Source organism: Trichoderma reesei (assembly GCF_000167675.1).
Source record: "Trichoderma reesei QM6a unplaced genomic scaffold TRIREscaffold_27, whole genome shotgun sequence".
Classification (NCBI taxonomy): Eukaryota; Fungi; Ascomycota; class Sordariomycetes; order Hypocreales; family Hypocreaceae; genus Trichoderma; species Trichoderma reesei.
In genome coordinates, this window is record NW_006711174.1 from 182,320 (window position 1) to 197,385 (window position 15,066).

The 15,066-nt window shown below is 52.0% G+C and overlaps 6 protein-coding genes across 6 annotated transcripts; 3 read left to right on the top strand and 3 right to left on the bottom strand.

The window, feature by feature from the left end:
• Positions 1-34: 34 nt before the first annotated feature.
• On the bottom strand, positions 35-1,648 carry TRIREDRAFT_68925 (uncharacterized protein; the record flags this gene model as incomplete). Its single annotated transcript, XM_006968962.1, has 2 exons — positions 35-1,407; positions 1,498-1,648. 2 exons carry the CDS (start codon positions 1,646-1,648, stop codon positions 35-37), a joined length of 1,524 nt encoding a protein of 507 aa, XP_006969024.1.
• Positions 1,649-2,106: 458 nt separating this feature from the next.
• On the top strand, positions 2,107-2,817 carry TRIREDRAFT_69055 (uncharacterized protein; the record flags this gene model as incomplete). The annotated part of the gene is made up of 2 exons (XM_006968896.1): positions 2,107-2,529; positions 2,605-2,817. The coding sequence occupies 2 exons, from the start codon at positions 2,107-2,109 to the stop codon at positions 2,815-2,817; spliced, it is 636 nt and encodes a 211-aa protein (XP_006968958.1).
• Positions 2,818-2,938: 121 nt separating this feature from the next.
• TRIREDRAFT_69077 (uncharacterized protein) lies at positions 2,939-4,336 on the bottom strand (the record flags this gene model as incomplete). The annotated part of the gene is made up of 2 exons (XM_006968963.1): positions 2,939-3,876; positions 4,093-4,336. 2 exons carry the CDS (start codon positions 4,334-4,336, stop codon positions 2,939-2,941), a joined length of 1,182 nt encoding a protein of 393 aa, XP_006969025.1.
• An 858-nt stretch (positions 4,337-5,194) lies between these two features.
• On the bottom strand, positions 5,195-7,582 carry TRIREDRAFT_72488 (glycoside hydrolase family 95; the record flags this gene model as incomplete). Its single annotated transcript, XM_006968964.2, has 1 exon — positions 5,195-7,582. One exon carries the CDS (start codon positions 7,580-7,582, stop codon positions 5,195-5,197), a length of 2,388 nt encoding a protein of 795 aa, XP_006969026.1.
• Positions 7,583-8,891: 1,309 nt separating this feature from the next.
• TRIREDRAFT_5656 (uncharacterized protein) lies at positions 8,892-10,493 on the top strand (the record flags this gene model as incomplete). Its single annotated transcript, XM_006968855.1, has 2 exons — positions 8,892-10,298; positions 10,383-10,493. The coding sequence occupies 2 exons, from the start codon at positions 8,892-8,894 to the stop codon at positions 10,491-10,493; spliced, it is 1,518 nt and encodes a 505-aa protein (XP_006968917.1).
• Positions 10,494-11,312: 819 nt separating this feature from the next.
• TRIREDRAFT_68930 (uncharacterized protein) lies at positions 11,313-13,250 on the top strand (the record flags this gene model as incomplete). Its single annotated transcript, XM_006968897.1, has 4 exons — positions 11,313-12,024; positions 12,085-12,505; positions 12,562-12,853; positions 12,909-13,250. The coding sequence occupies 4 exons, from the start codon at positions 11,313-11,315 to the stop codon at positions 13,248-13,250; spliced, it is 1,767 nt and encodes a 588-aa protein (XP_006968959.1).
• Positions 13,251-15,066: the final 1,816 nt, after the last annotated feature.

Below are 15,066 nucleotides of genomic sequence, written 5' to 3' on the forward strand. Positions count from 1 at the left end.
CACATGTTTCCCCTTTCCCCTCACGCAACCCCCCTTATTTGTCGTCCCGCATCCTGGCCTGCCTCCTCCACCCAGCAGCAAACCTCCACTGCACCGCCGGCCCCAACAGCGCAACAAGCTGCACAATGGCACATATCGTAAACGCCAAGCCGACCCCAATCCCATTGACAAGGGGCATCACGACGCTCGTCCCGCCCGCAGCAAAGAGGCATCTCGCGAGGTTCAAACTCGCGCTCGCCGCGGCGCTGCGATCGGAAAACACGTCGACGAGGTACGTCATGATGGTGGACTGCGTCGAGACGGCGGTCCAGCCGGTGACAAAGGTGGATATGATGGGGATGGCTATGGGCACCTTGTGAGGGTACTGGATTGTCCAGCCAAAGAGGAGGATGGAGAGGCATTGGATGATGGAGAAGAGAGGTACCAGACGGAGACGGGCCTTTTCAATGGGGAAGTCGTCCTCTGCTGCTTCAGCGACCCCGTTTCCAGTCTCTGTCTGCGGATGTTGAGCGTCATAGGCAGCCTTGACCTTTTTGTAGTCCTTGTCGAGAATCTTGCCCGTGATGAGCGTGCCAACCATGGATCCCACGCCGTTGGCGATAAACGTCAATCCAATCTGCGTCACCTTGAGGTGGTATTTCTGCTCAAAGAGCGTCGACATGGCGGTGATGCTCATCTGCCACACGGCATAGTATATCGACAGAAACACGATGATGGGCGTCGCATGCTTGCTGAAGAGGATGCGGAACGGACCAAGCACATCGATGCGCTTCTTCGCGTCAGGGGCCGCCGTCGACGTCTCGCTGTTCCACTCAACCTTGGTGAGCTTCTGGTACACGACAAGGGGATACCTCCCAATCAGCGACGAAGGCGTCCGACTACCATTCGCAACAACAGACCGCAGCGTCTCGGGAAGAAACACCACCAGCAACACCAAGAACCCTCCCCCATACGCCGTCAAGAACCAAAAGATTGCCCTCCACCCCAGCGATCCCGCAATCGCGCCCCCAATCACCGGCCCAACCGCCACCGGAACAAGCAACCCTGCCTGGAAGATGCCCATCAGCCCCCCTCTGTTGGCCCTCGTCGTGATGTCGCCGATGACGCCGCTCCCAATCGCAATCGTGCTCGCGCTGCCCGTGCTCTGGAGACAGCGCAGCACCACGAGCGTGGCATAGTTCTTGGTCTCGGCGAGCCCGATGCATGCGCCGACGAAGACGAGAAAGGTGCAGCAGTAGGCCACTCTTCGGCCCTTGACGTCGGATACGGGACCCCAGAGGCTGGGCGCGATGCCCTGGAAGATGAGGTACGATGTCACGGTCAGGTTGACGAGTTCGATGGAGACGTGCAGGTCGGAGGCGATGGTGGGAAGGGCGGGAAAGTAGATGTTGGAGGCGAAGCCGGAGACTGTGTGCAACCGGGGATTTGATACTCGTGTCAGACAGAAAAAGACTTGCTCGCTGTAAGAGGGTATGCTGATGTAGACCATGGACTTACATGTTGCTGCTGTGGAGACTATAATGACGATAAAGGCCCTTTGTCGACTGTCAAAGATGCTGTAGGGCTCGGCTGCGTCTGGAGTTTGCGGCGTTTCTGCCGGGGGTGAAAGGTTTTCCAAATCTTGTTCATTGTCAAATTTTGATGACATTTTCAACAATTTGTGGTTCGAATGCCTTGATATTAATTTTCAATGCCACTTGCAAATGTTCAATGAAATCCTTCTGTCATTCTATATACCTTCTCTCGGGGCGAATCTGAAAGCGGATGTCGGATCTGACGACTTATACGCCGGAGTTGAGAGTGGAGTTTCCCGGAGTTGAGCAAGCACCTCTGGATATACAACAGCCAATCAGCGCTCGCGTTATATCCCTATTCGAACATGGGTCCAAAGTGACATCCAGTGAGCATCATCCGGAGTTGAAGCAAGCAACTGACACCAGAACCATCGTGTAAGTCATCGAATCTCCCCAGCTTCTAACATCCAAAGCATAAACAAACAAACCAAACAAAGATCCAACTCCGAAATAAAGCCTGCAAGATGACTCCTGACCATCCCTACTCTCCCTCATCCAACTCACCACCACCGTCCACATATCCTTCTCCAAAATGCCTTCCGCGGAGCCCAACGCCGCCCCCCTGAGCTTCGGCAAACGATTCGCCGTCCTCAACCTCGACTTCATGAACATTCTCTTCGACATCGTCAAGGGCACGCCGGAAGGAGGCAAGTTCGTCGCCAACTGCGGCCAATGGGTCGACGCCGTGCATAAGCGGGATCCGCGGCCGCTTACCGTCTTTACGGCGCTCTACTTTACCAGCCCTTCGCAAGCCGAGCTGCCGAAAGACGCCCCCTTTACCAAGCTTGTCAATGGCTTTGCGAGCTTTGACGAGAAGAGCCCCGGGGTGCAGGTGCCTTCGTACCTGAATGTCGATGATGAGGATATTGTCCTGCAAAAGATACGGTGGTATGCAGGGGCTGGGAATGTCCTGGAGACGCTTCTCAAAGAGAACAACATCGACACTGTCGTCGTTGTAAGTCGAGTACACTCTTTGAATTATCAAGCAATTCTACTTCTTGAGTTAGTCTACTAACTTGAGAATTCATAGTCTGGCCTCAGCCTCTCCGGTGTCGTCATGAGCACAGTCTATCGCCTCTTTGACCTAGACTATAACGTCTATATCATCTCGGACAACGTGCTAGAGCTGCCAGTGTCGGACCACGAAAAGTATGCTGCCGTCTTTCTCGGTTCGCTGATACCAAAAATGAATCTTAAAGTCATTGCCCTTGAAGAAGCACTCGAAGCACTCAAACATTCATAGAGTGGTTCAGCAAATCAAGTAGCCGGGGCCATTGTCGATACAAGAAATGAATCAAATGGGTATATAGATGGCTTGACAATGGAAGCTCGCGCAAGTTGCAAGCTTGTTGTCTTGTAAAAGATCACCCTCCGTGTGTGCAGCTAGTGACGGCATAGAGCATGGTGCCAAACTCGTCCAGATCCTCCAGCCAGCTGTCCACCCTATGACGTCTCTTGGCAACTTGTGAATCACCCAGCCCTTCGGGAATAGGCCACAACTCGTTGATGCGGAGGTTTCCCTCACCCCACGCGGCAAGATGCACATTATATGCAGCTTCCCAGTCGCGGCGTGTCTGAGCGAACCACAGCGTCTTGCTCGATACTGCCGGCAACCCTGTCAGTTCAGTGCCAAGGAAGGTCGGCAGCCCATCCTCGGATGAGAGAACGCTATCAAACAGATACATTGTGTAGAGCGTCCGCCGTTTAGCCTCGGCAAGGATCCAGCTTTCCCACCGAGGGCGCGCTCGCTGCTGCTCCGACAGGCACATCAAGCCTTGACGAGCTGCCAGGCACGCCAACTCTTGTAGATTCATCATAGCCTGGCGAAGAAAAGGGTTGTTGCCTTGGCTCAACCTAAAGAAGAGAGCCATGGTGTACATGAGAAAGGCCTGGAATGCGCTCAGCATGGACAAGTGGTCATAGCTGTCCCGCCTTTCGTAGATATTACTCATCTCCCTTTGCAGGATCTCGGCAGTCACATTCTCGCTCCCCGGCAAAGGCTTGTCGCATATCCGGATGATGCTCAGGCACGTAGACAAGAGCGGGCTCGGATGCGGGCTCATCAGCTGCGAGGCGTGCACAAAGGGCGGAAACCCGCGGCCATGGACGGCCATGCCGGCGTAAGACTTGAGAAGGCGGTAGATGAAAGCGGACACAGTGGCTGGGTAGTTTTTGACACTCTGGCCAGGGATTGGGATGTACGCGTTGAGCCAGCGGTTGCTGATTTCCTCTGCGTTGATCGGGCAGATGAGATCGGGGCTGGAGAAATCGAGAAAGTCCGGCGGCAGCGCGGGCAGCGAGGCTGACGAGTGGTCCAGGGACTGCGCGGCTGACCACTGCGTCCTTGTCGTCGTGGGAGGCGCCGTGGAAAAGCTGAGGGGGCTGTGGTCGTCCAGGTCGAGGTGGATGGAGGGCGACTCTGGATCTTGCGTGCCCTGAGGCGTCGAGATCTCATCGCGCTCCGGGCTCGGGAGGGTGCCGGCAGAAGCGCGAGAGAAGCTGGGCAGAGGGCCGGGACTGGGGTCGCTGCTGTCGCCAAAGAGGTGTTTCGAGGCTGCGGCTGTCGAGGAATGCGAATGGGGGTAGAGGCAGGGCAGATGCCGCAGGGCACAACGCGAGCAGCATCTCTCCTTGCGGTCGCAGCGGGCTTTGGCAATGGAGCACTGCTGGCAGGCCTTTTGTCGAGAGATGGCGTATCGTGAGGTTTTCATGGCGGGTTGGGACGGGAAGAGGTGGTGAGTGGTGGGATAAGGCAACGTCATTGACGATTGATAATTGGGGGACAATGAAGGGGACAAATGGCGTCAGAGGGAGGGGGGACGAGAAAAAGGAGGAACGAGAGGCTGACGCTGGTTTGGTTGAGCTGAAGATTGACAATGAAGGAGATTGGGATGGTCGAAGCGAGTTGAGGCGAGGTAAGTTGACGCTGAAAGTTGTCAAAGTCAAGGTAAATATGGCAAGATTTAGAGTTTTGAGAAGCTTGAATCAAAGCTCCGGCAACTGGCGCCACCGCCTGGCACTATTTGGCTACCTACATGTACCTACTACCTAAGGTATTAACCTATATCTTACATCGACTCGGCAGCTCTCTGTGTTGTTGACAAACGTCTACCTCTGCCTGTGTTGAGGTGTCTGACTCGAGTTTGGGTACTGCAGCCGTTGCGTTCGGACTTCGCACCATGTGCTGCAAGTGTATTGGAAGCGAGGTCCGACGCTTCAGGGTGCCGAATGCCCTTCGAATACCTTTCTAATAGTAAGCTGGAGCCATCCATCTATTACCTACAGTATGTATTCTTTCCAACAGCAGGTAGCATCACAGGGCTCCTGGCGCTGTAGCTTATAGTGGCCTGCTCCCTAGAGCACCCGCTGATTACATATGTATTCCCCGTACGCCCAAACCGGAATACGATCGTGGACCCGGATAGTTTGGTGATCCGGTCGACCATCTTTGCTTTTCCGAGCTCGGGTTTCCGCCATCCACCTTCATCTCATGCGGTCTTCTTACGCCTTCGTCATCGACAAGATACGCCTTGCTGCAGCAGGTCTACGCTTGTTGATTTCTTCTACACGTACATACATGTACATAATACCTACCTTACATAGGTATGCATGCAGCCTCGTCAACCCTCCCGCTCCAGCGTCGGCCCCAGCCTCATCACGTCTCCGGCCTGATACGTTGCCTCGAACCGATGCTCGCCATAAAATACCACCACGGACGATGCCGCAGACGCCCTCAGCGTCACCCCATCCAGCTTCCCGCCCTGCCATGAAAAATCAGCCTCCAGCCCTCCCCGGATCCTCATCCCCTTGACGTTTCCCTCAGCCCAAGCCGCGGGCAAGGCCGGCAGCAAGTCAACCTCGACCGGCCCTCCCAGGCGAGGAATGATGGAGCGGATCAGCATCTCGGCAATCGCCGCGGCGCCTCCTAGGTTGCCGTCAATGACAAAGATGTCCTTTTCGGCGCCGGCCACGCCCGGCTTGCTGTAGCTCAGCAGGTTGTCGAAGCTCAGCTCCCCCACGAGGTGGCCAATTTGCGCAACGGCCTTCTCTGCGTCTCCCAGCCGGGCGTAGTTTTGCGCAAACAGGGCAGCCGTGAACTCAATGTCCTCGAGATCGTCACGGCCCTGCCTTCGCTCAAGGGTCACGCGGACCGCCTCTGCCAGATCAGGCTGATGGCGGGCAGAAATCTGCGCTGAGCGGCAGAGGGCCATTGTGTGAGACAGATGCCGGTGATAGGGCTGTGCCTCTTCGAAATCATGCAGCCACTCTTGGAGTTGGCCATTCTTGCCAATCTGGAAAGGGGGCAGTTTCGCCAGTGCTTCTCGGTACATCCGAACGTCTTCCTTGTAGTTGGACTCCTGACAGTCCAGCTTTGTCAAAGCATACTCGCAGAATGCAAAGAGATCGCGAACCAAGACGATGTCGAGAGTGGGCGCCAGTGCCGCATAGTGCTCCTCCTTCTCTCCATCCTCCTTGACAACGAAGAAGCTATTCTCCGGGCTCACAGAGGGACCCGTGAGCAGCCACCCCGTCTTTGGATCCTCAATCATGTAGTCGAGGAAGAACTTGGACGCGCCCAACAGCACCGACCACGCCTCGTTCCTCGTGAAGGAGTCATCCAGGGAATACTCAAACATTTCAATCAGGTGGCTCGCCAGCCAAAGGCCGCCCGTCACGTTGAGCCCATATGACACCTCCCAGCCGGGATCTGTAAACCCCCAAACATTGCTAAAGACGTGAGCGACCCAGCCGGGGCAGCCATAGCAGACGCGGGCTGTATCTTGGCCGCTCTCTCCAAGACGTACAAGGTAGTTGATGAGCGGCTGCATCAGATCGGACAGGCCGCTATTCATAATCGCAAAGTAGTTCATCTGCGTGTTGATGTCGAGATGGTAGTCGCAGCTCCAGCCCATCTTGCAGGCCTCCCCGTCGTTCCACAAGCCTTGCAGATGCAGCGGCAAGGGTGAATCATGCCGGGTGCCGGCGATGGTAAGATAGCGAGCGTAGTGAAAGTAGAGCGCGAACATGCCGGCATCAGCATATCCGGAAGCCTCGAAGCTCTGCCGACGCTGGTCTGTTGGAGCGCTCGCAGTCGAACAGGATTCAGATCCCAGAGAGATGCTCACCCGGCGATAGAGCGGCTGGAAGTCCTGGAGGTGCGCTTGAAAGAGATCAGAGGCAGACAGCTCGAGAGCCGCGTCCATCTGTGCAACTGTTCGCCTTCTCCATGCGTCTCCAGGCTCGGCGTAGTCGGTGTTGAACGTCACTAAGATGGTTATGCTCTTCTTTGCCGAGATGACGAGTTTTCCATTTCGACGCTGGACTTTTCCTTCATCGACAGTTGCCGCGATGAGACCGTAGCCCTTGACACCACAGGTTCCGTCGCTGTGTACCGTTTCGAGAGCTTGGACGTTGAACTCGAGCTTCCCATCGGCGTTGACATTGGAAGTAAATGCTTCGTTCTCTCCCTGGACATCGACTTCAATCTCTAGCCCCTGCAGGTCATCGCCCTCCAACTGCACAACTAGGACTTGATGCGGATGGCTCAAGAAGCATCGCCTCTTGAACTGGCGGCCGCTCAGAGTATACCTCGTCTCCGTCACAGCTTCGTCAAGCCTCAACTCCCTCTCAAAGCCACTGACAACGCCATCAATAGTCTCCTGTCCATTCACAGCAATTTCGAGTCTTCCAACCCCTAGATTGGTCCCAAAATTGGTCTTTCTACTCTCAAGAAACCTTTCTGCCCTCTTCTTCCCCTGCGCATAGTCGCCACTGAGATAGCATCTCTGCGTTTCTCTCAACTCGTCCTTGGCCCGCTCGGGCTTGTGAGAGAGTCCTGCGCCTGCTGGCTGCTCCTTTCCGGACCAGAAGGAGACTTCGTTGAGGATCAATACTTCTTTGGAGGGAGAGGAGAGGACGGAGGCAGCAAAACGGCCGTTGCCCAGGGGGAGCGAGGTTGGGAATGCGGTTGAGGGGGTGGTGTAAAAGAGTCTGTGTTCTGAAGACATTTTTTGTGTGATGTCAAGTCTCAAACATTGATGAAGCTGTCAGCTTTTTTATGCAGACCACTACCTATACTAGGTATGTTCAAGTAGAGTTGAGTAGGGAGGTGAGATTGCGGAGTTCACATGCCTACATGTATGTAGGGATGCATCAGCTGCAGAGCCCTGTTATTCTTACAAACCCCTCACGATTTGCAGCTCACCAGCTCATTCCACACAATACGACACCCAAGAGCGTCTGAAGCCCAGTTCCCAAAACCTGAATGCCGGTGGCCGGAGCATAACAAAGTCAGCTGTTCCCTGTGGGGTTTTCCAATACGCGGGATCATTGTTCGGGTAGACTCTTGGCCTCGGCATGTTCCTTGCTCTAGGTCCCCGGCTGATTGGTCGATCTGGCGTCGAGATGCCCCCGGATATTGAGCCGGATATTGGCCCGAGAGGTGGTGTGGCTCGGATCGAGCGCCACTCGATGCCGTGTCCCGGGTATTCGTCCGACACATGAACTTGAGAGGCTTCTACTAGCTATTGACGAACTCTCTGATGCCTCGACCACATGGCACAATTGGCGGGTTGGAAGTTGTCAATAGTCTGGTCAAGTGAAGAGACCGACACAAGACGTGATGCTTCAGACTCAGTCTATTTAGCCGAAGGTTCGTCTTACCAACAACAAGCTCCAGCCGACGGGATTCAACCCCATGCCACAAACAAGGGCGCTGGCTTGTTGAAGACCAAGAGCCAGTGTATGGATTTTGGTTCCAGCCCTACTTCTAGTCTATATCGTCTTGCAAATGCCCGACGGATCTCACCACCATTTCGACATGCTGCTGCTGTCATCACAACAGCCGCTCCCGGCAGCAGCATCACCACCACCCCGGACAAGTCCTTGCCGCTTCCCCAGAGCCGGGGATGCACTAGATCCAGTCGCCTCGATCATGCGGAGCCCCGCAACTTGGCCTCATTAGTCTGGAGAACGACTGCTTACTACAAGTGGTTCAACACCAGGACGATGCGTATAAGTAGGATGCATGCAACGTTGTGATGGCTGACAAGGAGGACAGGGCCTTGGTCTTCTCGGGTTGACAAAGTTCCTCTTGATAGCGGGCCTTCTTCATTGCTCTCTCACTCCACTCCTCCCCTTCCTCTCCAACTCCTTTCTCCATCAACTTGCAGCACCCAAGTGCCTTGTCAAACACCATCATAGCCCACCATGGAGAAGGAGGCCCAGGCAACGGCGCTGGAAAACGTCGCCAGCAACATCGAGCATGAGCTCACCAACGCCGGCGCCACTGGCAAAATGGCCAGCATCAGCGAGGCCATGGCCAACAGCGGCACCGCGACGGAGCATCGCCTCGGCTCCTGGGAGGCCCTCAAGCTGTACCGCAAGGGCGCCTTCTGGTCCATGTTCATCTCGCTCAGCATCATCATGCGCGCCTACGACATCGAGATCAGCGGCAACTTCTTCGCGCTGCCGGCCTTCCAGCGGCACTTCGGCGTCGACTACGGGCCCGACCGCGGCGGGTATCAGATCCCGGCCCGGTGGCAGGTCGCCATGGGCATGGGCAGCCTCGTCGGCCAGATTGTGGGCGCCTATCTCGTTTCGTTTCCCATGGAGAAGTTTGGCAGGAAGAAGACGTTTGCCGTGTGCCTTGTCCTGACGGCGATTTTGACGTTTATGCAATTCTTTGCCAACACGATCGGGGTCCTGACGGCCAGCCAGTATCTCAGCGGCATTGTCTGGGGAGGGTACTGTGTCATTGCGACGACGTATGCGTCCGAGGTGCTTCCGCTCAGCTTGCGTGGCTTCCTCACTGGCTACATCAACCTGTGCTATGTCATGGGCCAATTTATCCAGACGGGCGTCACCCGGGGCTTCATCAACCGCCCTGACCAGTGGGCATACAAGATCCCCTTTGCAATCCAATGGGCGTGGCCCGTCATCCTCCTTGCCGGCCTGCCCTTTGCCCCCGAGTCGCCATGGTGGCTGGTTCGACAGAACAAGATGGAAAAGGCGGAGCGGTCTCTCGAGCAGCTCGTCCAGAAGGACTCGGGCATCAACACCAAGGAGACGCTCGCCATGATGGTCAAGACGGATCTCCTGGAGCGAGAGCTCGAGGTCGGCACCACGTACGCCGACTGCTGGAAGGGCGTCAACCGACGACGCATGGAGATTTGCATCTTGCTCTTCGTCATCCAGAACTTTAGCGGCAACCCCGTTGGCTTCGCGACCTACTTCTTTGAGCAGATTGGCCTCAACAATGTGCAAGCATTCGACATGGGCGTTGGTCTCAACGGCGTCGGCTTCGTTGGCACGTGCCTCTCTGCCATTCCCCTGATCTATCTCGGCCGTCGTCCTGCGTACATCTTTGGCCTCAGCTTCATGGTTGCCACGCTCTTCGTTGTGGCGCTGCTGACCTTTGCGCATGACTACACGACCAACGACTCGTATCGTTGGGCGCAAGCTACGCTGCTCATCATCCTGCAGTTCGTCTGGCAGGCGACTCTTGGCCCGTTGACGTACGTCGTCGTCTGCGAGACGCCCTCGACCAAGCTTCGATCGAAGACGATTGCCATTGCCACCATGATTGATGCCCTCACGGGTCTGGTCACGTCTGTTATCGGACCGTATCTGCTGAACCCTGGCGCTGCGGGTGCCGGAGCCAAGATTGAGTTTCTGTATGGAGGCATTTCCGTCTTTTCTCTCATCTGGACCATTTTCAGAATGGTAAGTCACTCTCCCCCTCCATTGAAGTGAAAGGCCACTTTCTGCTTGGAGATGATTGACTGACGTTTTGCTGTATACATGTAGCCGGAGACCAAGGGCCGAACGTACGAAGAGTTGGATATCATGTTTGAGCGCAACGTTCCGGCGAGAAAGTTTGCGACGTACAAGTTTGAGGACGAGGATCTGACGCCATGAGGACATGGATGTCGATAGTCATGTTGGCACTACATAAGGTAGGTATGTTGATTTGCTGTAGCTGCAGCCTGTCGCGGGCTATTGATGGTAACGGAGATAATCAATTATTACAATCAAGAATTCCTCGATCTCGTGGAATTGATTCACACGACTGATGTCAATGGTGAATGTAATCAAGTGAAGCATGCGTGAACATTCACTGGGCATTGTCGCCCACTCGAGGGTAGGTGGTGTCGTCTTACACGACTTGCTGGTAGGACATGTGCCACCACCGCCAACTCGCCTTGCCAGCTATAATCATCGGCATCGGCTTCAATGCCTTGTGTCTCCATTCCAGTTCCTGAAGAACAAAGCCTGCTAGGGAACAACGATCTACATCTCTATTGAGAATTCGTGTCGAAGGACTTTGCTGCTCTTGGATGACATTTGTAGTGAAGTCATCTCCATGACTAAGCACGAGCGTCAGGATGTCAGGATTTCAGCTCAGCTCTCACACGCCCTTCCATCTACACACCGTGTCTGTCACCGCAAACATGGTCTCACCATCTCATCGCCATGTCTAGCATGAGCGACATCACCAGCGGGAGCATCAACGACAATGAAGCGCCTCTGCGGCGTCTCAACGGGCGCCTCCAGGCGTGCGATCAGTGTCGGGCACGCAAAGTCGCCTGCGATCACACGCGGCCGGTCTGCACCCGATGCCTCAAGAGAAACCAGGCCAGCGAATGCACCTACACCGTCGGAGCCGTGCTTCAGCCTCGGAGGCGCCCGAGGCGGCAGAAGGCGAATGCGGCGAGCACGGCTCCGAACATGAATCCGATGGACTTGAGGCCTGTCAACGGACTCGGATCCCCCAGCTCGGGCTACATGGGCTTCACCAGCCACGCCACCGTCTACGAACAGACGAAGCGAAGCCTCAGCCTGCTTCAGGGCCAGGGGCCGGACCCTCGTCTGTCGCGGTCCTCTTCTGATGATCGAACGGCTCCTCGTCTTACCTTTGACCAGCTCCCCCATCTGGTGCGCCACATGAGCATCTATGTGTTGGAGGCTCTGCCGGGGCAGCGCAACGAGCAGATCTTCTTCAACCATGAGGATGGCCAGAGAAATGGCTGGAGGCAAGTCGCTCTGGCTCGCATCACCCGGTCGGTGCAAGAGCTGCTGAGGAAGAACGCCGACGGGACAGGGCCTGACTTGGAGCGGGTCGCTGAGATGATATGTAACAACTCGGCTCAGCCCTTTCGAGAGATTGATGATCCGCACCGGTGGATGGATCAGTACTGCGATAGCAGCAGTCTCAGATGGGAGTCGATCGGGTGGATCTGGGCAGGCCTGGAGCGACTCGGGGACATTGTCAACTCGTTTCGGCCTTCTCACGTTCAGTGGCTCCCCGGCAAGGAATCCCATGATCTGTCCAGAACGTACATGACATACTGCGTTGATTTGGCGCGGCACTTTTGCGAGGGCAACCCCGTGCTGTTAGATCTCCACCGATGTCGGACAACTCTGATATCGATAATGGATGGCGATGCTGGTAAGCATGATGCTCGATGATTAATGTGAGGAAGAACTCATGTTAATGCTGGTTTAACAGCTGGAACGTGCTGGTACTCCCATGGCGCAGGCGTGTCCATGATGACGTTCATGGGATTACACGCCCTGGACACAGAGATGCCATACACGCCCACGCTATGTTCCGAGAACAGCAGGCGAGTCGTTGCTCAAATCTTCAACGTCGACAAGTGGTGTGTCGCCTTCTCGGGCCGGCCTCCGCTCATTCATCGCCGGTTCTGCACGACGCCTCTGCCGCTGGATCTTGCCGACGAGGAGCTCATAGCAGACGAAGCAACGCTGCGCAAGGCGGTTTCGGAATTGGACGACCGAGGCTGGAACACAAAGGGCCAGATCCACCCTGCTACGCTCGTGCGAGCTCGGCGCATGCTGGCAGGCAATCTGGAAGAGGTCATGGAAATCGCCTTGAGCTGTACCGTCTGCATTACTTTGAATGAGTTGCGGTATGTCCCCCTTGCTGGGCTTCATGGAACGCAGTGAAGCTAAAACGGTCGCATAGTAACCTTCAGACCCGAGAACTGCAGACGTTTGCAACTCTTCCTGCGCATCTTCAATATAGCCCACATATCTTGCTAGATCCCGAGCTGGACACCACGTCCGTTTACGCGAGAATACTGCTCCGGCTGGCTCATTTGCAGACCATGTTCTTGCTCGAAAGGCTGCTGCTGCTCAACGGCAGCTTGGACGAGGGCAACCTGCTGCTCTTTAGCTTCGAAATGCTCACTCTCACTCTTGCGCTGTGGACGCACAAGGACCGATTTGCCGAGATGCGGCGCAACTTTGAATGGCTTGTAAGTCGTTGATCTAGCTTGCAGCAAGAGAAACGTGTCTGACGGTCGAACAAAGCTCATGGCCCACGCAGCGCCAGCAGGCGGCATTCTCTGCTTGGAGCTGCTCAACCCGACATTCACCGGCAAGCACCCTAGCGACGCCCGCATCACGCGCTCCAGCATCATCCAGAACCTCAGCCTCCTCGTCGGATTCCTCGACTGGGTGCGTCCGTCGGCGCCCAACGGGGATCTGTGCATGGACTGCAAGGTCATTATCCAGCGGGTGCTGGATTATACGCTCAACGGCAGCGCGGATGGAAACAGTCCTCGGGCGGCGTTGGCGTTTGACTTTCCAGAGCCGTTGGATTTCAATTTTGAGCTGCTGGATACGTTTGATTGGCTGCATACTGATCTTTGACAGTCGTTGCGAGCTTATTCACCAGATCTAATGTAGAGCGAGATTGAACTGTGTTACACCTGTAAAGCTATGCCTCTATCTTGGAGATTATTTCCCTTTATTTCTGGGTTGTCTTTCAAGAATCTCCTGCTACTACTGTGCTTTTCTATTGTCTGATACTTCATCCCTTTATTATACGTAGCCGTATTATGGTATGATTGCTAATCCTTTCTATATCTTCCTAGTACTTGCTATCATTTCCTACTCTTGCGTATTAATGTTATAAAGTATTCTTTATTCGATGTGCTACTATCTCCTACTTTCGCTTATTGTGATTGCAGAGTATCTTTCTATTGCCTTTGCAATCACCCACCTACTCACCAATCTATTATAAACGGAGGTCATACATACCTCAACTCATAGTCGCTCGCGTACCTGACCTGATAGATGTTCCACTTTTAATTGAACTTGAACACCGTGAATTTTTATTCACCTGACATGTGATTGAAGCGCGTTCATTGGCTGAATTCCGACAATGATTCACTGTTGAACAAGGTGTCAGCTCAGCACAGCCTTCACTATTTATTGTCAATGCATTCCCTTTCTATTCCCCCAAAGAGGTTATAAACGGCCAGCAGCGTGGAATTAATACTATAAAAACTTGCGAAATTCATAATCTTAGATCTTAAAACTAGAGGCCTAGCCTTATAAGTTATCTTTTTATAATAATATACCTTTTTATTATAAAATAAATAAATAAAAATACCTTTATAAGCTAGTATATTATTTTAATTAGAATTTTCCTAAATTTTTAACCTTTTTAATATATTATAAAAAAATATATATAATACCTTTAAATACTAATAAGGCTAGCTTTATTAATATTATTTATATATGCTTTAATAGTTAGCTATATATATATTATACTAATTTATATATATTAAATATAATTAATAACTTTAATATATTATTCTGCTTTTAAATTAAATACTTTTATACTCTTTAATACTATAATCCCTTAAGCCTAGGTATAAAAATAGGCATTTCCCTTATATTAAAAGGCATTTACTATAGTTAGGTTAAGAAGGTAAGTAGAAAGGATATAAAAGGAGTTTTATAAAAGGGCCTAATATATTTTTACTATATTAAGGCATAGGGGAAATATTAAAAGCAGTATAATAAGCGCTTTAAGGTTTATTATAAGTAGTAAAAAGGTTAGGCTTTTTACTAAATTAATAAATAAAATATATTATTTTATATAGTATTTATAGCTATAAGTAAGGTATTTGCTTTTATTAAATAGTAAATAAAGTCCTGCTTTTTTTTAAAAATTAATAAACTTTATAACTTATAAATAACTTTTAAAGCTTTTAGTATAGCTATATTATATATAAATAATATAGCCTTCTTATTTTTTATAATTATCTCCTTATTATTATAAAGTATATTAATAATCTCCTTAGCTTTAATTAAAATATTAGCTATATTTTCTTAACTTATAAAGTTAAAATTATTTAATTTAATATTTTTAATTTTAATTTTATAATTCTAGCTGCTATTAGGCTTAATATTAATTCTACACTTAATAAAAGCTTTTTTAATAAGTTATAAGTTATTTTATAAGTATTTAATAATAGTAGTAATAATAAATATTATTATAATATATTTATTATAAATAGTCTACCTAGTCTTACTTTTAGCCTTATATTTAAAGGTATATTTAGCTATAGCCTTATATAGCTAATCCTTAAAGAGTTTATTAATAATAATATTAAAAAGTTAAAGTTAGCTAGTTATATTAAGTAGGATAAGGGTAATAGTAATATTTTAATTATAT